The 23,494-nt window shown below is 36.1% G+C and overlaps 1 protein-coding gene across 1 annotated transcript; it reads left to right on the top strand.

Moving 5' to 3' along the window:
• Window positions 1-430: 430 nt before the first annotated feature.
• LOC133692029 (histone-lysine N-methyltransferase ASHH2-like) lies at window positions 431-18,670 on the top strand. Its single transcript, XM_062112689.1, has 18 exons — window positions 431-591; window positions 731-4,435; window positions 4,600-4,792; window positions 6,091-6,251; window positions 6,375-6,454; window positions 7,893-8,027; window positions 8,123-8,239; window positions 8,884-8,976; window positions 9,545-9,622; window positions 11,339-11,395; window positions 12,361-13,147; window positions 13,234-13,289; window positions 13,716-13,795; window positions 13,965-14,047; window positions 14,155-14,234; window positions 14,728-14,807; window positions 16,367-16,412; window positions 17,055-18,670. The coding sequence occupies exons 2-18, from the start codon at window positions 973-975 to the stop codon at window positions 18,231-18,233; spliced, it is 6,768 nt and encodes a 2,255-aa protein (XP_061968673.1). The 5' UTR covers window positions 431-591; window positions 731-972; the 3' UTR covers window positions 18,234-18,670.
• The last annotated feature ends 4,824 nt before the right edge of the window (window positions 18,671-23,494 follow it).

The raw sequence follows: 23,494 nt of genomic DNA on the forward strand, positions 1-23,494 counted from the left end.
TATGCTAATTTCAAAAATATTTTTTTAAAATAAAAAAAATATATTTTTAATACATTTTAAAATAAAAAATACTTTAAACTACAATTTATATCACAATTCTACACATACTATTAATTCCAAACACCTTAATAAAAGTTGGGATCTGATGTTTAGAAATGTTTTTGGATTTTTTTTGGTTTTTGGAGTTTTGTTTTTGCTGTTAAATATGTATCCATCACCTGTTATGTACTTTTGTTTGAAAACTAATTTTTTTTACCTGCCGACGGGAAATTACACTGTAAGCATTCTCTCATTCAAAAAATAAAAAATAAAAAAAATCCACAGTTACAGATAAAAAAAGGAAAAAAGAAAAAAGAAATCGATAACCTCTTTCTCTCCCTCGCGTATATTTCTCTCTCCCTCGCTTTTCCTTTCCGTGCGTCCTATTTATCCTTTGACAACACCATTAAGCAACTCTCTCTCTCTCTCTCTCCCGGAAAAAATAATAGGAAAAACACTATTTAAAAAAATAATTTACATCTAATAAAATAAAATAAAAACCAGCCCTTCTCTTTCAGTTCTCAGGGCCCGATGCCTCTCTTCTCCACACAGGTATTTTTGCTCCTCCAATAATCCTTCAAAAATGTTATCGGTGCTAAATATTTTTACATTCGTGTAATTCCGCGAAGGTGTTTTTTTTTTTATATCTGCATTATCCTTGGAATGATTAAATAGGGTTTTGCTTTAGCAGGGGAGGTGGATTCTAGGGTTTTTCTCTACCAGCGTTTTGACCAAGGTATTATTTTATCGGTTTTTGCTGCTTTTGTTTTGAGGGAGATTGCGAGTGAATGAAACAGAGGCAAGTTTTTTTTTTTTATTTGGGGGTGACTAGGGTCGTGCATTGTGGTTGGTAAGAATTTCGTGTAATTGTTTTTTTGTTGTTGTCTTGGATATGGGCGTGTCTTAACTGGCTATTAAAATTGGTAAACTGAGATGGGCGCGTGTGAGCCTCACGAGCCCATGAATCTTGTTGCGACTGAGCAGCATTCATGCCTGGAGTTTATCAAGAATTCTGAGCAGCTGCCAGCCTTGGAGACTGGTCGGAGTGCTATTGAATTTTACGCGGACCCCTCTAGTGCAACAAATGGGTTTGCAGAATTGTCTCAGAAAGATAATGGTGTTTGTGCTAGCTACAGCGATGTTATGGAGGCTGTGTTGGATGATAGGGGAATTGGGTTGGTGGGTGAGGGAGAGAACGTGGTTGGTTCGATAGCAGGAAGATTGTTGGAGGATGAATCTGGGGTTGGTGGGGAATGTTTGGAAGAGGGTCAAAGTGGAAGGGATGATTGTATCAGGGAGACAGATAGATTATGGGAGGAAAAAGTAGGGCTTGGAGGTGAGAATGGTGGAGCTGTAGATTGTGAAGGGTCTTTGGAACTGCTGGTTGTTCCTGATTCACTGAAAAATTGCAATCAACAGGATGACCAAATGGATGATAAAAATGCTGGTGTTCAAGGCACTATGGAAGAGGGCAGTGATGGTCTAGCTACAGCAGAGACTGACGCTTCTGATGAAACAGTGCCACCAACCGCTTGTGGAACATCTGTAGAATTAAACCCTGTGAATGATATGCCTAGAAATTGTGATCAACAAGATGGCCAGAATGAAGATGAGAGTGGAAATGTTCAAGGGGTTATTGAAGATGACTGTTTAGATGCAATAGAGACTGTTAAATCCATCAAAATAGTTCTTTCACTGGGCTGTAAGATGCCAGCTGAATTAGTGCAAGCAAATGATTGGTGCAGAAATGGCGGTCAACAAGATGACCAGAGGGATGATAAGAACGTTAGTGTTCAAGGGGTCATGGAAGAAAACAGTGGTGACTTGGCTCCAATAGAGGTTGATACACATGATGAAATAATGCTTTTATCGGGTAGAGAAATGCCTGCAGAACTAATACCAGTAAAAAGTTTGCCTGGTGATGTCAGTGCACAGTACAACCGTGATTGTGGTGCCTCTCAAGAAGTGGCTGTGGAAGAGAAAATTGGCAATTTTACTGCCCTAGGGAAGAGCAACGTTCAAGGGGTGATGGAACAGAAAAGTAATGGTTTAGTGGCGACGGAGACTGTTGATACTTGTGAATACATATTGCCTTCACTGGGCTATGAAATGCTTGCAAAATGTTTGCCTAGAAATGGTGTTGAACAGGACATGCAAGACAGTGGTACCTCTATGGTGGTGACCATGGAAGAGAAAAACAATGATTTAGCTGGGATAGAGAGTATTAGTATTCAAGGGGTCATGGAAGACAAAACTGATGGTTTAGCTACAACAGAGACTGCTACCTGTAATGAAATAGGTCCTTCACCAAGCTGTGAAATGCCTGTTGGATTGATTTCAGTGAATGTTTCACCTAGAAACGGTGTTGAACAGGACAAGCAAGATGATGGGACATCACTTACTATGGTTTCAGAAGAGAAAAGTGTTATCTTAACTAGGTTAGAGACTGATAATCAAGACCAAAAGTTGCTTCCACTGGACCATGAAATACTCTTGGAATTGACACCTGTGACATGTCCACCAAGCAAGTGTCTTCAGCAGGATGACCAGATCATTAGCCCTCCCTTTGCAGGAGGGGTTATGGAGGAGCCAATTTTTGTTTTAGATGCGGCTGAGACTACTACTTCCAACTTGTCGTTACCATCACAGGAGAACTTGAAATTAATGCCCATGACTGGTTTGCCAGAAGAAAATGTTCATCATGGTGAGCAGAAGTTGATACCATGTAAACTGGATTCCAAGGCTGTCAATGGTCTAGCTATAGAGTGGGTTCAAGAACAGGAAAGCAATGCCTTGGCTAGGAAAGAAGCTGGCATTTGTTCCCAGGCATCAGCACATGGCACTATTGATTCTAGCAGTGCAGTTGACTGTTCTGGAGAGACAGACTATGAAGCAAAGAATAATGTCAGCATTGATAGTGTTTCTGAAACCAAGTGTCATGTCATTGTATCACCATCTTCACGAAGGAGCAATGGAACACGGAAATCAAGCCAGAAGACCCAGACAAAAAGGGCTGCAAGGAAATGTAGGAACACAACCAAAGTCCCAAACCTGCATCGAGGTATTGAGATCGTCTTCAAGAGTGTGACAAGGAGGCGAAGCTGCTTCTCCAAACCAGCTCGCTCTTCTGCTTGGGGATTATTGGGGAATATTACGCAAACTTTTATGCTGATTAATGGTCTCAGACCTGATGAAATTGAGAATCTTGGATCACAGAAGGCAAGGGGTGACCAAGGAAGTGGAAAGCAGAATAAACTTGCTGGTGGAACCTCATGTAGGTCCAGCAAGAAAGGTCATGCTTCGGCTCATTGCATTCGTTTAAAAGTTAAAGTGGGAAAAGATGCTTGTCAAACTGAAAGCAATCCAAAGATGATAATCCCCGAGGTAATTAATACTAAGGCATCTGGTGATCTTGTTAGTGATTATGGGGCTGAGTCATGCCAGGAAACCAGTTTTGAAATTTCAAAGTTAGCCTATTGTGTGGGAGATAACATGGTTGAAGAGGGAACTCAAAAGCAGCTTCAGTCTTTTTACATTAAGTTGGGGAAGGCAAAAGCACGCTGTGATGCTTCTGCAATGGATGTAAAACTTGCAAACAAGGACATGGAGGGCACTGTAATTTCTGAGAAGTCATCTAGAGATATTATGGAAGATTATCTTGGGGTTCCTTCCCATACAGAGGTTGAAGCACTGGGAGTTGCAGCTGAGAAGAGGTATACAGATGCTGGAACTTCACCAGATTCGGAAGTTATAAATTCAGTACCCGAGGTTCAAGTCGATGCAAGATGTCAAGAAGATTATCTTGATGCTGTTCTGTCTCCTTCTAAGGCTTTTGCTGCAGATGAAGAGGGTACTGGTGGAAAGAGGGGAAAAAAGAAAGAAAGCCTCCCTCAAGCAGGAAACTGTTCACCTGCTGTGGCAAGCTTAAAGAAAGTTAAATTGGCAAAGAAACGAGGGGGCAGGCAGAGAAAGGGTGATAGTCTTTCCTCTAGTGAGATTCTTACATCATGCACCAGTGCTAATGGTTCTGTCAACACAACAAGCACTAAAGAATATTCGGCAAAACTGGTACTTACATCAGGAAAGACTGAACTTGGAGACCCTGAAGGGGCTTTGAGAGGAGAAATCATTATGGAAACTCAAATATGTGGTGAACTGGATGCTGACCTTAGGTCGTCAGAATCACAGATTTCAAAGAATCCTCTTCCTTCAACTAAATCCAGGGGACGCCGACTTCCAAGGAAATCTGATGGAGTAAACAAGAGAAGGTCCAAAGTCTCTGACTCTGCAAAAAGCAGGAGGGCAAATGGTTGCAAGGAGAGAGGAAATGATAGGAAGTCAGTTAAAAAGAACAAAGCTGAGGAGAAGAGTGTTTGTGATCATGTTGTTTACAAAGGTGAAGAACATCCTGAATAGGTTCTGAATTGTTTATGTTGCATGATCTGATTTTTTAATGCTTTTGCAGTCATGTTCTCATGGAACTTGATATATCCTTTTGTTATACCAAAGGTCAAGAAGCATTCTGCCCTGACATGAATTGTTGTTGTAATCATACTGTAGATGACAATGGAAAACTTGATGCTGGCAATGATACTACTGCAGAAGAGGTAACTAATCTGGACATGCCGTCAAGTGGGGTGATGGAGCAAAATTTATTCCCAGATAATGCTTGGGTTCGCTGTGATGATTGTCTTAAATGGCGGCGTATTCCAGTTAGACTTGTAGAATCTATCAGTCAAACACATCGCCAATGGTACTCTATCTCGTGCCCCTTCAATTCATTCTATTAATTTTGCAGGTTTTGTATCTTTGTGTGCTGTGTCTGCACCCCTTTACATATTCACTCCTTTTATTTTTTAAGAAAAATAAAAAGATTTTATTAGCATGAGGTTAAGTACAATAAGAGGTCAAGGGCTGTTCCAAATTAGTGTGAGAATGTTAATCCAAAAGAGCTCTTTAATCACTCTGAAAATGAGCTGATGGTATGTTAAAGTTCCAGAGCAGAACACTTTAAAGAGTGCATAATTACTAGTCTATCCCAAAGGTAATCAGTTGAATAAATAGCGGTTTTGAAAAATTCTCTTGTTGATGCTTGCTGATTGTTTTCTAGCATTCTCTCCATTTGAGCAGACAATTCACTACAAACACTGTACAAGCTCAAAGAGTCATGCCATCTTGCTTTCTCTCCTCTAACCTAGAAAACACATGTAACAAAATTCTTCTGTTTTTTGGACATGCACATCAACCACTGATCACCAAAGATAGCAATGTCCTATTCCACAAACTCCTTGTGACAAAGCACTGCCAAAAAAAAAGTGAACCGGTGTTTTGCCACCACTAAGACACATGACACAGACATTCAGATGCAACTTTTATCAGCTTTTGTGGTAGCTACATGTATCTTCTGAAGGACAACAGCCAAAAAAAAAATCCTTGACCTTACGGGCACCTAAGCCTCCCAAATATAGTTTACAATAGGAAAATGAGAAAGGCCAGTTGTGCAGGTAAGATGACTTGCTTGTGAAATTTCTAGGGATACACAAATATCAAATATCCTGGCTGGAGTCTCAACCGTACACTTCTTATCTGCTTGATTAAGCTTGCTTTAGTTAAGGGGAAAGAAGGCCACCCTGTCCATTAATTTACAACTCCTTTTTGGGCATGGATCAACTATCCAATAATCCCATGGACCTTCTATATTCTTGCTTGACTAGGAATCTTTGAGTGATCCAAAGTTTGTTTTCTCAGCTCTGGTTTCAATGAAATTAAGATTTGAGTGTTGCCTCTCCAGGATGACTGGCTTCCACATTTCATTTTAGACTTTGGAACTTACTGAGCTGCCAAAACTTAATTATATGTTAATCTTATGATCTCAATGTGAATGTTCAATTCATCTTTTTTTTGGTATGGGTATAAGAGGAGCTGTCTTCCAGCATTACAGACATTTCCTCCAACCCCCTCTTCCCCCTTCTTGTCCCTCCCTCTCTCATTGTTTCCTGTTCCCTTCTCTAAGTTGTCAGCTGTTAATATTTTTTTCTTTTGATTTCTAAGGATCTGCGAGGACAACATGGATAAAGCCTTTGCTGATTGCTCCTTCCCCCAAGAGAAGTCAGATGCAGAAATTAATGCGGAGTTGGGCATATCAGATGCTGATGAGGATGTTTGTGATGCTCCTTCAAATTATATGGAATTAGAATGTGGACCGACATCAGGTATGCAACGGTAGCTGTAGAAAAGCAAAAGATTGAACACAAGCTTGAAGTAGGACCTGGCTTTGGTTCTTGAGGGTTTCACCTTATCCTGAAACTTAACTTTGTATTTTACTTCTTGTATAGTTTCCAAGGAGTATGAATTTACGCGCATTACTACCAATCAGTTTCTGCACCGCACCCGTAAAACTCAAACTATCGATGAGGTCTGAACTTGACTCATTATTTTTTGCATATCAACAGTGCAATAATTATGCTTCTTTGTATTGAGAATCGAATCTTTTTGTTAAACGGTAGTAGGCATGAAGGACATGTGCTTTAACTTAAGCAGCATGTGTGGCCCTAATGTTGAGTTATGGCAAGTCAAACTCTATCTCAGATGGCTACGGGGTTGGTTTCTTGGATGTCTTGATGGCTGTCATACATAGTGGACCACATTGAGACCTGGCTAGTTTAGTACTGTAACATGGAAAGTGGGAGAATTAGCATCAAAATATGTTTGCAGACTTGGTAGCTTTGGTCCTCGTATAGATCTAGATTAGTGAATATCTCTGGAATCATGTTACTCTGGGAATGTGTTGTGAATTCAAAAATATTCAGAAAATTGCTAGTATGAGAGGGAGATAATTTGCTTTTGCAATCTGAATAAAAAAAATGTGTAAATGTATTTGTGCTTTGCAACATATTTGATAAAAAAAACCCATAGCCTAAGCCGTGATTATGATTGATCGTTTCAGGTCACAATCTTTCTCAAAACATATTTGATCAGAACATGCGTTCACACATGCAGTGTGGCTATCCCATGTAAAAAAAAAACCCTTTGAGGAAGATTGTTATTGAAAACGATCAATCGTAATCATGGCTTAGGCTATCCAAAATCACTAACATGATGATTGTATTATCTTTTTCTTGAAGAAACTTATGTTATATATCTAATGCTATAAGAAATAATCTATAAGAAATAATCTTCCCTGTCACTGATTTTTCTTTTTTACATCTGTGTGCTTTTGGTTTCTCCCTTTGATGGATGTTGTTATGTTCACAACATGCCAACTTTGCTAGTGCTTCTGCTCTTCCTGGTGTTTTTTCATCTCTTGGTTTAGCTGGTGTGATTGTGTTGTACTGTCTGCATCCATGCACCTTCTCATAATCTCCCTCCAGAGCTAATGATATCACTGGTTTTAGGATTAGTGTCACTCCATGTCATTGTTACTCCCCCACGGCAGACTTAAGGCCTCCTGCTTCTTCTTTTTTGCCAAAATTCCTTAAAAGAGTTTATTTATTACTAGACCTCCCATATATAGTAGCTTGGACACTGGCAGGTACTAGGCACCATTCCTCGACTCTCACATTCTAATATTCCTAGTGAGTGCAGAATTCTTTTAAAAGTAATCTTTGACATGTGTTATGCTCAAATTGTTGATTTTTTTAAAAACTTTTGTTTGAATAGGCTGCATCTCATTTCTACTGCTCTTTCTATCCTCATCTACCTTTTCTGATTGTTAAAAATCCAGTGCGTAAATTGAGATATTTCATTTTTAAGACAATAAAATGAGGTTCAACTTTTTTGGAAGGTTTGTTTAGGCGTTGTGCTGGCCTTTCTAAATTTATGTTTTGACAAACATTTCCATAAATTTTAAATAGATAATGGTTTGCTACTGCAAAGCACCTGTGGGCGGCAGGTTAGGTGGTTGTGGAGATGAATGCTTGAATCGAATGCTCAATATTGAGTGTGTTCAAGGCACCTGTCCTTGTGGGGACCTTTGTTCAAATCAACAGGTTCCACAGCTTACCTTTTGCAAATAGTAATAATAATTTCACTTCTAATTATAGTCTTTTTTTGTTTGATTTTAGTCTATTTTATCATTTTGCAGTTCCAAAAGCACAATTATGCCAAAATGACATGGGACCGCTGTGGGAAGAAAGGTTTTGGGCTGCGGTTGGAAGAGGATATATCCAGAGGGCAATTCCTTATTGAATATGTTGGAGAGGTAACTTTTAATTTTATGTACGCTGCTGGTTAGCTTTGAACTTTGTTATGAGCTGCGTTTTGAGCCAATGTTGGAAGTCATTGGTGTACTGGGTTTCCTCTGATGCTAGTTTACTTGCACATGATATGTTTTATGCAGGATCATTTTAGGTAAATAGAATTAGACCACTTCAAAAATATGGACATATATTTTGCATGGCCAACTCTGATTCCAGCTTAACTCAATTCACATTTGGAGTTATTTTTAGTGAGTGTTTGGGAGTGCGGTAGTTTCTGCTTTTGAGTGCGTTTCACTAGAAAAAACATTAAATTGATGCTTATTATAGTGTTTTTCGATGGTTTTGATATGTTGATGTCAAAAATGAAAAACAAAAAAAAAAATATTATTTTGATGCATTTTCATGTGAAAAACATTTTTGAAAAGCACTCTGCATCACAATACCAAACACACCAAATTATGCTCAATAATTAAAGTCAATATTCTTTTTGTGATAGTTTGGACACCCCCCCCCCCCCCCCCCCCCCCCACACACACACACACACACAGTGATGACTCTTCCACCAAAAGAAGGTTTTAGTTCAAAATGTGCATGCAAATTTCTTACAATATTTTACCTCCAAATTTCTAATATATGGGTCAATTAGGTGCTTGATGTGCATGCTTATGAGGCAAGGCAAAAAGAGTATGCTTCCAAGGGTCACAAACATTTCTACTTCATGACATTGGATGGCAGTGAGGTTTGCTGAAGCTCTTCTTCTTTAATATTATTATTATTTTTTTAATTGATTAATTTGCTTTGAACAGCTCTAATGTGATGCAGCTTGTAAATGCTTTGATGAAAGTATTGGTGGTAGTTTCTAGGCCTCTGGATGTTAAATCTAACTTGTCACTAGAATGAACTTCTGCCATTATTTGATATCTGCTGCTTTTTTAACTTTTCAGTTTATATGTTCAGTTAAAATTGCTAAAATCACCTGAGGCCTTGAATTCTTGGTTTCATGGAGATTAGCTGTAAATGTGTTAGGTATCTGTTAATTGGTCACATCATAGATTGAAAGTTCACTATTACAGCAATCATTTAATGACATGAATCATTAACCTTCTAACCGCTTCATTTTACTGGTGGAAGCACCTTTAACCAATTGTACTGTCTAATTTTCGTGCAATGACTCGTCACTTTTCTCTCTCATTTCTCTATGTTGAGTGAGTGCATGCTTTCGTCTGATTTCTGCTGTTTTTCTGGATTTAATTGTCTCGCTATTATTGTTTTGTGCTGTTTGTAATCCACATTTTCAATCTTTTCAGGTAATTGATGCATGTGTGAAGGGAAATTTGGGGCGTTTCATTAATCATAGTTGTGATCCTAATTGTCGTACCGAAAAGGTGATTCATTTTGATACATGCCTCACATCATTTTTGTTTTTTGATTTAATGAGATTCATATTTTATACTTGGTTGCACTTGTTATGGTTTACTTTATGTACTTTTAATATGCGTTGTTGAGCTAAGATGAAGCCTTTCATTTCTTCAATTTCTTATGCACTATTTCATCATGCACTATTTCTTCAATATCAACTCATTTTTTTTTTCACTTTTCTCTTCATTTCACTTCTCTCTTTGGGTCTTTTCATCTTTTTCCTTGTAGCTGGGATGCCAACAGGCCAAGAATCCCCATTGATGTTGATCCAGAAGCATATGAACCAAAATAATAAAGAGCTTAACTATTTCTTAGTATTTGAATTAAAAAATTATTAATGAGTTGATTTTAATAACAGGGATGCATTGAGCATCCAAAACAATAAAGAGCTTAACTATTTCTTAGCATTTGAATTAATGAGTTGACTTTAATCACAGAGATGCATTCCAGCATCTCACAAAGCCACTTCTTATGACGCACTTAAAAAAATGCAAAACAGGATATAATTATATCAGTGTTGAATAAATATCAAACTATATCTATTGTAAGGCAATGCAATTTCCCATATTCAGGATGCATGGCACCATCTTACAGAGCCATACTTTGTGAGGCAATTACAACTTACCAATTGGAATAGCCATTGCCTTCAATTTGATCTGTGTGACTAATATATATATGTTTCATGCAATGTCTCACATTGGATACGAGAAGATGTTTTGATATTTATATCCCGGACTACTTACTAGCCACTCCCTAATTATAATGAATGTTGAATTGGCATCTATTCATAGAAACCCCAGTCCCTACTTTTTGCAAGTTACCCAATTAGCTGTATAGTTTATTTTATTTAGGAAGGCTGTCAGCAAACCACTGAGACGATTATGAGGCTTGGGCTTTATCCAACGAAGCTTTTGTAGACCACTGTTGCTTTATACTGTCCATTTGCATTTTGGGATATCCCACAATATATATAATTAAAATAGAAATATTAAGGTGAATTTTGCTCCTTTCTCTAATCAATTCTTTTTCCTGATGGTTACATATTAAACATAACATGTTTTCCACTCAAAAGAACAAAGAAAGAGAGAATTTACTTTAAATGTCAATTGCGATTGAGGAGCAAGTTGGAAAGTTTAAACAAAAATTAATTTAAGCAAATTCATTTATTGGAATGTTCTCCAACGATGAGGCTTTGTTTAACCGATGGGTCTATTTTTTGGGGACAGGGGACTAAAGTATTATCTAATTATTTTTAAATTGAAGAGATTATAGTATTTAGAAGTCTTGAGCAGAACTATTTAGAATTCTTTGTAGAACATGCTCTGTTCGTTTGGATCCCAGAGGTTTTGATCCTTTTTGCTTTAAGTTTGTCCTGCTTCTGTTTGGGTTCATCTGTGTATATAGTCACACAGTGGGCTTATAACTTTGTATTACCTCATGTACTAATTTCTTTCAAATACTCGCCGTGTTTTGGAGTGACAGCTAAATGTTCTTGTTTGATCTCCATTTATCATTTATGAAGTAGTGTTTTGACTTAACAACCTTCTATTTTTGCTTGTGAGCATCCTCTTAAAGTTATAATGTATGGTGCCAAGAGTGTGACTTTTAAATTCTGAACTTTCAGTTCCTCTTTCCCATTTCTTAATTAATTAGTTGTTTAACTTCTTAATTTTTGCTTATAGTGGGTGGTCAATGGAGAAATCTGTATTGGATTGTTTGCATTAAGGGATATCAAGAAGGTATGCTCACACCTTATGTTAATTATATCTTGTGCTTTTCCATCTGAGCCATAGTTGGCATAGTTTTTCTTTCTTCACTTTTCGGTTACTTTCTTCTTGCTATAGAAGCACATGGAGTCATAGAATGCATCTCTTCTTCAAGGGGATAATCTGAAAATTGAAAGTTTGAAGCCTGTATTTTCACTTTACCTCTGTTTTTGTTTTTTTAAAATTATTTTTAAGTTTAATTTAGTTGACAACCACGTCCTCATCTCTGCTAAATGTTTAAAGGGCTGGAAATGATTGGGTGAATAGTTTTATGAATATCATATTCTATGATTGGCGTGACTGTTACATGATATTTGGTCTGTAAAAGAAATTGATTGGTTATTGTGTGGAATACGCATGTTCATTTCCACTGTTGGTTTGTGGGGAGTTCATAAATTGTGGTGGATTTTGTAACTTGAGGTTGAGGTCCTTCAAAAGGCATTACCAAGTTGATTGATCGTGTTGTTGCCTTTGTGTTTGGCCAATAAAAAGATGTTATATTGGCTTCTTTAATCATTTTAAAATAAAATTATTCCTTAAGGGGTGGACTTTGTGTAGTTAATTGCTGCCATTTCTTCTCTGTCTCCTTCTGAAAGTTAAGTGACTTATCTAATTTATTTCTGCTAAATCAATTGATTGAAGATTGCTGAGCACAACAAACCTTCAACCATCCAATAGTTTAGCTCAATAACAATTTTAAGGTTTTAGTTAAAATTGAGATGAAAAAACTTTGGTGATGCCTGTGTTTCAGAGAAAGGTGTACTGGTTTACAAAGAGCCTTGATGTTTCTGCAGAAAGCATTAGACTTTGCAATGCCTCACTGCACGCCTACCATAAAAAGCACCTTTTGTCACGGCCACTTACATCTGCCCTTTCATTTTCACATGCATGCTTAATATTTTTCACAAGCATGGTTTTATTTATTTATTTTTTTGCAGGGTGAAGAGGTGACATTTGACTACAACTATGTAAGAGTGGTTGGGGCTGCTGCTAAAAGATGCTATTGTGGTTCACCTCAATGTCAAGGCTATATTGGTGGTGATCCAACTAGCTCTGAAGTAACTGATCAAGTTGATTCGGATGAAGAATTTCCTGAACCTGTAATGCTTGAAGATGGGGAAGTTGGAGATGGCTTAAAAAATAAAATATCCAAAACCAGTTTCTTCGGTTTATCAAAAGGCAGGGAAATGGAATCCAAAACAGCAGTTGGGAACTTGGAGGTTGCCACTGAAATTAAGGATTCAATGAACCAATCAACTTCTGCCATTTCTCAATCACCCAGTGAATCAGAAATAAATGGCTTACCTGGAGATTTTTCTACCTCAAGTAAACGAGTAGAAATCTCCCCACAGACTGAAGACATGACAACCCAACCCACACCTGCTGTTCAGCAGGAGATTTCCATGGAAGAGATGATGGATAAATCCTTGTATTCCAGTCAAAAGTTGAAGACTTCTCTGACCTCAGTGCTCACCAAACCATTGCCTGATGACATTATGATTAACAGGAAGTCTAAATCTGCCACAGCTGAAAACAAGCGGGTTTTTGTTAAATCTCGTTTTATTATTAAAACTCCACCCCAATCTGGTTTAATTAAGAAAGGAAAGTCCGCCAGCAATTTTATAAACATAAATAAGGTTCAGACAATAACCAACAAACCTCATATGCCGCCTATCAAACCCAAAAAATTATCGGAAAGTACCTCAGATGGCCATTTTGAAGCAGGTTGGGATCCTACCCATTCTTATCTTTTTTGTCAAGATGGTATTATGTCCAATACTATAATGATTAATGCCTTGGAATATTTTCAGTTCAGGAGAAACTTAACGAGTTGTTGGATTCTGAGGGTGGCATAAGCAAGCGGAAAGTAAGTAACTTATTGAATAGTTTTTCTCAAGGTTTTGGCTGTTTCTTAAAGCTAGTTAATAGCCTAAAGTGCAATAGAGCCTTTGGATGTAGCTGATGCTCACTTGTGGGCTTTAACATCTCTCTCTCTCTAATTCTTTCCCTTTTTATTCTTTTTAGATTTTTAACTATTAGTTTGTACATTTGTCATACTTATGTGTGTCTGTGCATTTCCATTGTGTGATGAAGCCATGCTCTTTTTCCACAAGAAAAATGTTCGCATCTGATTTGTTTTAATAACACTTCTCCAGTATTCAGATTTTTCATTTTTATTGACTAAAATTATCTGCAATGATGTGTTGAGTTGTTTCTAAAACTATTGAAAAATTTACGTGTTTCATGCATTGCTGCTGACTGTCCATGTTATTTTTATTTCATTTTCCAACAGGATGCCCCCAAAGGCTACTTGAAACTTCTCCTCCTCACTGCAGCTTCTGGTGCTATTAGAAATGGTGAAGCAATTCAGAGGTAATATACAATTTTCTTGCCTTCTTATTTCTTATTTCTACCATACATCAAGATCATGGCTTTTGGAATATGATAATTCCTTTTCATTTGAGGTGAACCTTGAAAAGGACTCATGCTGGATGATTGTATGATGTCTTGATTTAATTGCTTAGTTTTTTTTGTTTTGCAGTAATCGAGAGCTTTCAATGATACTTGATGCACTCTTGAAAACTAGATCCCGAATGGTACTGATGGATATAATTGAAAAAAATGGTAAGAGTTTCCTCCTTTTGCATAGCATACAAACCAATCTTCACTGAGAAATTCATTCTGTTGCACCTTTAGTTGCTTAAAGAATAACCACATTTGCTTTCTTTCAGGTTTGCGGATGCTTCACAACATAATGAAGCAGTACAGAAGGGATTTTAAAAAGATTCCGATTCTTCGAAAGCTTCTAAAGGTACACACCTTGGCTGCTTCGTTATAGATAATACCATACCCAGCACCTTTATTGTGCGCCCAAACATGTGTCAAATGCACATCCTGGTATTCAAAGTTGATTTACCTACAGAAACACTCACATTTATATTATTGCTGTCATTTAAGTGCAAATATTGCATGCCAAAAAAGTTTTATGGTATACTTTTTTTTTTCCAGATAGATAATGCTAACCCTTCATGGTTCAACATTGCAAAACTGTTAAAATAGATGATTTATTGGCTGTGGTGGCTATCAAATGAGAAACTATTAATGTTACAAGATAATGGTATTCCTTTTCAGTTTTGTGTATAAAATCTTTTTTTAACCCTGAGACTCTTTCCATGATGGCACATCTGTTCATCTTCAGAAACATGCTTGCAACTTGAATTATTTCAAAGAAACTGTCGTGTAGAACATGATAAGAAAAACTTTGTAGAATTTCAAAAGCATGTTCTTAACTGACTTCTTTGCAGGTTTTAGAGTATTTGGCCGTTAGGGAGATACTTACATTGGAACATATAAACGGAGGTCCTCCTTGTCCTGGAATGGAAAGGTTAGATTATTCATCTGGTTTTTAAATAGTAAATATTTAGTTTGCTTGGGATCATTTGTGTGGTAGTGGTGATCTTGTTTCTTCTCTAGTACATCTTAGTTGGAGGAAATCATCATGAGGGGATGCTGATTCAATTTTGGTGGTCTGGAACTTATTGTATATGGTAGTAAAATGGATGGTAGGGTTCTCTTAGGCTGGGATGTTGGTTTTGTGAAATGAAAATGAACAGAGGAGTGATGTCGTTTGGTGTAGATGTTATTCGCCAAGGGAATTGACCTTCATCTAGAAGCAAATAAAAAGTCAGATAAGTTGACTTAGTGGTTCTTCCCCAAACAAGTAAATCTTTATAAGATTGAAAAAGGGAAGGAACCCTGGGCTCCTGAAGCACTCATTACTGAGCAAAAATGTGAAGTATACAAGTGAAGCTACATTAGATTTGTGAAATGAATTGAACAGAGGAGGCAGTATGTTATCTGGTGTAGAAGTAACAAGGAGCAGATTCCGAAGTGACTGACCTTCATCTGGAAGCAATGAAAAGTTACAAAGAGAAGCTTATCTTGTGGTTCTTTTCCCCATCAAGTCTATATAAAAGGACGACAAAAGGGAAGCAACTCTTGGACACCTGAAGTTTACGTTACTGAGGAAATATGCCAAGTATACAATTGAAGCTACATAAACTCATTATGGGATAAATAAGCAAAGAATTGAATTGAAATTCTGTGAGGAGCCTGCATTTTTATTTTTATGTTTACTAACCCTTATAGGAATAGGGAATTTACCACTGGTTAAAAAAGATAGGTAAGTACTACCTTGGACAAAGTACTGGAAGTTCTATCCAAGGACTGCAAACCTCTTTCATTCATTATATCTATAATCGTCATCTGATCATAAGGGTTGATTGTTGAATTTGATTTGAGTGGTTAATTCCACAGGCCATGCTTTTAAGGCTATGTTTGGGAGGGTTGAAGATGGGTGGAAAGGTGTTTTAACTTGTTTGGGAGAGGAATGGAGAATAGGGAGAGATTATTTGGATGAAAAATGTTCATGGAGCCACAAAATATAATCTCTAAAGGAGAAAGGTTTTTTTTTTTTAATTTTGGGGGGGTGGGGGTGGGGGGTTGAGTTGAGATTTATGCTCTTCATTTACCCTTAACTAAGAATTGTTGTAGTATTTAAGGTGAAGGGCATAACGGTAATTGCAACACAAATAATGTTTTCCATTCTCTTTCTTTTTGTACCAAACAGAGGAAAACTCTATTTCTTCTAGTTTCTTTCCTTTCATTTTTTTTTCCTTTCAAGTAAGAGGTAGAAAATAATTTTTTTTCTGATTATTTTCTTTTCTTCTATTTTCATTTTCTTCCTTCCCTCGTTTTTCTTCCAGACATAGCCTAAAGGAACTTCACCATAGCTACACTTAGCTTTCTGGTTCTTGTTTTATCTCTCAAGACAGCCAAATTCTTGCAGCTGATGATTTCTTGCCATGCAATTAAAAAATGATGCTTTTGCTCATCATATTAATTTTATTGGCATGTGTTCACTGATGAGTGTTATTTATGCAGCTTTAGAGAGTCCATGCTGTCCCTGACAGAGCACAATGACAAACAGGTATTGTCTTAGACTCTCACATCCAAGACTGGTTGCTTTTTACTTTTCCATGACACCCCCTAACAAATGCACACCATCCTGAGGTTGATCCCTCCTCTGTACCAAAATCTGAGTCTTGTTTGACAATATAAATATTTTAAGTGAAAAAATTTACACTTTAGATCTTGGGTGATTTCTTAGTTCAGTGATAATAAGCCTTTGGCTTGCAACCGCACAAGGGTTCATGTTTAAACTTTGAGAGCAACCATTTAAGCAAAATGTGAAGGATAAGACTGACTCCGAACTCTCTCGTGACACCTTTCTTCAACTCAATAATAATTGAGCTGTGGTTTCATTTAAAAGTACTGAAAATGCCAATTTTGACCTTATATATTAAAATGTGATTAAAGAATTTCTGACCCTGACAAGGCTTGATAATAAAAACAGTGTTGTGGGCATTAAATTTTTACAGTGGACAAGTATTGTTGGATTTCTTTGGACAGTGCTATTTTTTATTTGGAATGTTGCTTTTAAATTTATAGGATCACTTCTTGCAGTTTTCGTTGTGATTCTGAATTGTTAGAGATAAAGCCAGGAGTAATAAATTAATGTGTCCTTGGGTTTGAAATTTGATCTTTAATGAATTAATACGGGTGTACATAGGTTCATCAAATTGCACGAAGTTTTCGAGATAGATGGATCCCTAGACATGTCAGAAAACTTGGCTATATGGATAGGGATGGTGGTAGGATGGAGATTCAGAGAGGTTCAAACTGCAACAAGGATTTAGCTTCTCATAGTCATTGGCATGATCAGGGTGTAAGACACTTGGAAGCACTGAATGGTACGGTGGAATCAAACCTAGCAACAACCTCAGTGGGCACTGCTGTCCACGAGGACAGCTCTGCGAACCGTGTAGGTAGTGGTACAAGAACTCGGAAGCGTAAAAGCCGTTGGGATCAACCAGCTGAGGAAAACATAGCTTCCAGATCTCTTCAGCATGTTGAACAGAACGAGTCTGGGTTATTACAACAATCTGAATCCAACTCATTACCTGAGTTAAGTAAAGAAGTGCCAGATCATGTAGACAAGGCAGGTGGAGAGTACAGTTATTGCCCTCATTGTGTTCACAGTTATTGTTGGCAAGATGAAGCTAGTGGTGCCGATAATGGAAGGCAGAATATTCATGAGGATGTTCCACCAGGATTCTCATCTCCTATTGACCCCGCACTTGTGTCCAATGCTTCTTCTACTGTTGATGATCTCCCACAACAAAATGTTTTCCATTTGAAGTTTCCTGTTGGTGTGGTTGTTGGCCTTCCACAGAGGAAATTCAATTCCCGCTTTCCTGTCTCGTATGGAATTCCGTTGCCTGTTGTGCAGCAATTAGGGTCACCTCTGGCTGAAACTGTAGAGGGTTGGATTGTTGCTCCTGGCATGCCTTTCCATCCTTTTCCGCCATTACCACCACTTCCCTCCTGTAAGAAAGCGACTCTGCCATCTGCTATGAACTCTATGGAGATTGATGACACTGCAGATCGAGGGAAACAGGACTGCTATGATCGCACCACTTGTCTAGATGAAAATAGTCCAAGCACAACTGGTGCTAACCAACCAGACCTGAACAGTCCAGGTCCAAAAGACCATCAAACATTTAAACGTGCAAGGGGGTCTTATGATTTGGGTAGGAGGTACTTTAGGCAACAGAAGTGGACTAAAATGCTTCCTCCATGGGTTCGGAGTAGGAATGGGTGGGGATGCATTGGAGACAACTCGAGAGGTGGAATGTGCAGCACAGACTTGGGAAGTCTAACAAATGAACAGAGAAACTCGTATTATTGACAGGATGTAAGCTGTAGATTGGAGAAAGCTGGCAAGTTCTTAATCAGCATGCACAGCGTCTAAATGGGCATTGATTTTTTAGGAAATGCTCTGAAGAGGAGCTGGATTTTCACCATACTTTAAATGTATTCCCGATTCTTTTTCGAGCTTCTATTTTCAATGGAAAATTCTTTCATTTCAGAATTTCGATCCTCATACTCAAAATTGCGATGCTATAGCTGAGGGGAAAGTGTGCTTCTATCTGGCAATATCTTCTGTTGTGCTGATCCATTTGCTCACACCTCGAAGAGGTAGGTAGTATTGTTTTTCTCAACATTTTGTCATAAGAGTACTATTGTTGATCGTTGGAATAAAAGATAACCAATTTATTGGTATCTTGCGTTGGAAAAGAAAGGTCTTTGATAATATGGAACGTGAAAGATGATTGTGTTGTTCAATGGCTTCTTGATTCTTACAATTACTTATTTGACTTGGATGGTGCAAATCCTCCATCATTTAGTTTCATGGATATTGGTGGAGTTCCGATCTCAAATAGAACAGTAGTTGCTACAGTAATTCTTTGACCTAGTCAGTCGATGGCTTGTCGTTACAACCAAGTGAATTGTCTTCTTGTCATGAAATCAATAGATTCCAGTTTTTCTTACCGTAACTTGTGTGATTTGGAGCTCCTTTTTTGTATACTTCCACGTTGATTTTGTAGAATCTTACATGTCCATGACACATACGTTCACAGCAAAAGACTAATGGTGTGCAGTGTGCACCTAACCAGCTCCTCAGGTACAAAGCGAATTCATGCTGCTTGTCCACATCTCCTTGTCCTTCTTTTTGCAAGAGCACCGAGCTCGCAGCTCAATAACAAACAAGATTATTGTTTTAATGTCTCGTAGATTGCCGTTCTTTTTTAGCACCAGAAAGAGTGTTACTATCACATTGAAATCTCTTAAAGATGGTATGTTGTCTTGTGATACAGTGGGGCGAAAATGCTTGATGCCTGAAGAAAACTGCCACTTATGTGTGTAATGTGATTGAACACTTGGTGTACAAAACGTCTGGTCCTGCCAATAGCACAGGAAATTACTCTTGTGATTGGCATTTATGGCATGTTGTGATTTCATCTATAAATGGCAGTCTCGCCAATTGTTTAGATGTTGGGCGTGGCTGATTTCAGCTGTCCTTCCTTATCCTCACTATAATTCCTGCATACTGAATTTAGAGTAAGCTTCCCCATGACATGTTTTAATATATTTTTAAATAAAAAATATTTTAAAAAATAATCACACACTACCGAGAACACCTAGCCCCACAGGATACAGGCAAACTACATAAACTGGCATGCATTCAATTCCTTGCTTGCTTGTCATATACTCGTCTTCAATTCGTCGAGGCTTCCAACCCATATCATGATTATTATTGTTTTTTTATTTTTTCCTATAAAGCACGCAACACATGTCGATGTATCTACCAAGCTTATGACACAACACAAAACAAAGTCCAGGTCCAAATTCTAATGGGCCATGGAATGCAGCTGGAGGCCCGAAACCCAAATACGAATTACATCACTTGAGGCCCGGGTTTGCACGTGACCTAATCACTCTGCTGGGTTTGGGTGGGTGCGCACAACTTTCAAACAACCCTTGATAGAACTTCAAAATGTACCTAGCTCCCCACTCAGTCCACCAAGACCACTCGCAGGTTTTGAAGCTTAAAAATCCCGTTGTCTCGTCAAAAAGAAGATAAAGACAAAGCATTGACTTCGTCCATCATTTGAATCTGATTCCCTGGCCTCTACAGGCTTGCTTGGAAACCCTTTGAATGGAAGGGACTATTCCCAGATCGGACCAGCCACCCCTTCACCGGCCTTTTATTGTCTTTTGTTTCGGTATGAAGTATAATAAATTTTCCCTGACATACAAGGACAAGATTAGAATTCTTTTTATTTTTAAATTTTAAAAATATTTAAAAAATTAATTTTTTTATTTTAAATTAATATATTTTTAGATATTTTGATATTAAAAATAATTTTTTAAAAATAAAAAATATCATTTTAATATATTTTCAAATAAAAAATATTTTAAAAAATAAATACAATCACACTTTAAAAATAAACATATCTAAAGTCACGACCGTCGGATAGGACAAGTCCAGCCCTAAAATTACTCCACCTATTTCTAATACAATTGGTATTTAACATTAAATAATTTCATGTTCTCCTTTCATAATTAAGCTCGTAAAAGGGTATTAAGAATGCTTATGCCAAGTGGATTACTCGCGTGATAATATCGTTTCTACTTAACATTACATGATTAACCATTACTTTTTTTATGGTGTTTATAAAGTAGATAGCATCTTATTTGATCCACTTTAAAATATATATATATATATAAATAAAAAAGAAAATAAAATTCATAACTCGTCAAAAATTATAAAAATATTTTTATTTAGAATTTCTCTTTCATACTTGTATTTTTTTTAAAAGGCTGTTTTTTTTAATCTTTAATGATAACATAAAAATCATTAAATATGGCTGTTTTTTTTCATACTCGTATTTTTTTATCATTAAGTTACGTATCATAAAATTCTTCTCACTCTACTCTTATATTCATTCAAGTTAGCATTGTTCCATGATTATGTTATTCCATAACACTTAAAAAGAGAGAGAATTAAGTGTTCTTGAGTGGTGGTTCAGTGATAAGAGTTTGGGATCAAGATGTTTACTCTCTCTGTGGTCTCAGGTTCGAGCCCTGTGGTTGCTCATATAATGGCCACTGAAGGCTTACATGGTCGTTAACTTCAGGGCCCGTGGGATTAGTCGAGGTACATGCAAGCTCACCCGGGCACCTATGTTAAACTAGAGAGAGAGAGAGAGAGAGAGAGAGAGAGAGAATTAAGTATTCTTGAGTGGTGTTTTTTTATTGATATAATAATTGTTTTTCAAATGTTTTTATTTGAAAATATATTAAAATAATATTTTTTAATATTTTTTATATTTACACACATAAACAATTAAAGAACATAAAAAATAAGTTGAAGCAGGAAAAAAATTAATTTTTTTAAAAAATAGACTTGATTCAGGAATGGTGATGTCTCATCATGATATGGTTGTTTCACTGCAAAAATAAACACCGCCTTAATATATGTTTTGTATTGTTGTATAAAGTGTTTTTTAAAAGTATTTTTCACTTAAAAAATATCAAAATAATTTTTTTCAAGTTTTTTTTTTAATTTTCACATCAGTATATCAAAATCATCATGAAACACTAAAAAAATTAATTTATCAATTTCAAAAACACCTTAATTTAAATGGGGTCTCTCTCACCTTGTCGCGTATACTTCTCAATACAATCTACTGGTTTTGTTAAAAAAAACTATTGTAACATTCATATTCTTGTCACCATGTTCTATTTATGAAATAAAAACTTTATATCTATCAATTCACTTAATGTATAATATTGAAAAACAATTGGTTTGTGGTAATCATGCAATAACTGTTAGGTTTCATAAAAATATCAGTTGACAATAGTTTTCAAAAGATACGACCAAGTCTCCTCTGTTGAAAGGTTCACTGCCAGCATATAAAATTGCAAAACTCCAACAACAAATTAATATCAAGATAATACCATAAAAAATACAAAACCTAATTAAAAAAGAAGCCTAACAAATAAATAAAGTCAACCAGGGTTAAATTATAAAAAATACAATCTCAAATCATGAGATCAAGACAACCTCATGAAAAGCAATCGAGAAAAAAATACAAAGCTTATTTTTCAATCAACCCAATATTGAAGGATGAAATTAAAAAAAAAATTCAATTATAAAAGTGGCTCAAAAAAATAACACGAGTCAACCCAATTAACCTATTAAACTCACGAACTATGCATAATATCAAGATAAATTCATAAAAAAAAATAAAAAAAATATAAAGTCCAACCTCCAACATATCTAATGTAGAATGTTGAAACTAAGAATAAAAAACTAAATTCATGAGACCAGTATATAACCTAACCATATATATATATATATATATACATGAACCGCAATTTCCAAAACAATATAATATTGAGGGATAAAATTGAAAAATAAAAACCAAATACAAAAAAAAGAAAAAGAATTTGTTGTTAAAAGGTGAGATATAAAAAAACTATTTAAAAAAACACAAAATAAATAGTGTTTTATGGGTTTAGCTGCAGTGATTCAACCACACCCTCTAGTTTTTCGTTAATGTTCATTGACCATGCTTGTAGTACTCAACCCGGAGTCTAGTCTGAATCAATCTCAAGATAACATTGTTTTATTTTTTTTAATAAAACAACATCATTTTAGACAAAAAAAAAATTAAATAAACTATAGGAGTATCAACAGGTCAAGAGCAAAGTGGTTATCCTATTCAAATTGTGTTCTGAATAAGGAAAAAATTAATATCTCTATCATTTTAACCCCGTTTAACCCTCGCTCAAATGTGAAATAGTGGACTGTCAAAGAATTAAATCACAAAAAAATCCAAGGAGTGAAATGAAAAGATGGTGTCACACTGTATTGACCCATGCTATCCCATGAAATTGATGACCCAGGCAATGAATACGACCATAGTAAGTTAATTTGGTTGGACAATCTGTCTCTCTTTTTTTTCTTCTCTTATTCTTATTCACACCAAGCCTTGACCAAGTCTAAATTGACCTTGGGTTCAATTAAATAATAGAGATAAAAAAATAAAAAATAAATAGTTGCTGAATGATGAAACTAAAAAAACATTAGCTTAAAAAGAAAAAAAAAACAAACTCGGTTGAACCTTTTAGACCATGGTTAATCATCTAGATTCATAACCTATAAAATTATAGACTCGAGTTCAACTAGGGAGCTTGATTTTCAATTTATTTAATGTTGGAGGATAATTTTTTTTAAAAAATCCAAAGCAATAAGAATTGCAATAGAAAAAAAAAAGAATAAGGATCAAATCACTTAGAAAAAAATAAAGAAGGATGGAATTGTAAAAAAAATCATTCAATTTTAAAAATCATCCCAAACAAGATAAATATCAATTAAAAAAATTGTGACCAAATATGAAAAATTAAAAAAATTAAAGGAAATTAAAATTTAAAAATAAATAAATATTGAAAAAATATTAGTTTTTTTTAAAAAAGCCTTAATCTCATAAATCTAGGTTAATTTTTTTAAAAGTAATTAAATAATTTCACTATACTAACTAAAAAGCAAAAAGAACTTCCACCAAATTACGAAAAACAAACTTAATGTCACGGTGATAA

Source organism: Populus nigra, chromosome 4 (genome assembly GCF_951802175.1).
Source record: "Populus nigra chromosome 4, ddPopNigr1.1, whole genome shotgun sequence".
NCBI lineage: Eukaryota > Viridiplantae > Streptophyta > Magnoliopsida > Malpighiales > Salicaceae > Populus > Populus nigra.

Excerpts from the sequence above, each read along its gene's own strand:
- LOC133692029 (XM_062112689.1), top strand. The coding sequence starts at position 973 with ATGGGCGCGTGTGAGCCTCACGAGCCCATGAATCTTGTTGCGACTGAG. Across the intron at positions 4,793-6,090 it reads AGTCAAACACATCGCCAATG|GATCTGCGAGGACAACATGG; the intron begins GTACTCTATCTC and ends TTGATTTCTAAG. Across the intron at positions 14,235-14,727 it reads TTCTTCGAAAGCTTCTAAAG|GTTTTAGAGTATTTGGCCGT; the intron begins GTACACACCTTG and ends ACTTCTTTGCAG.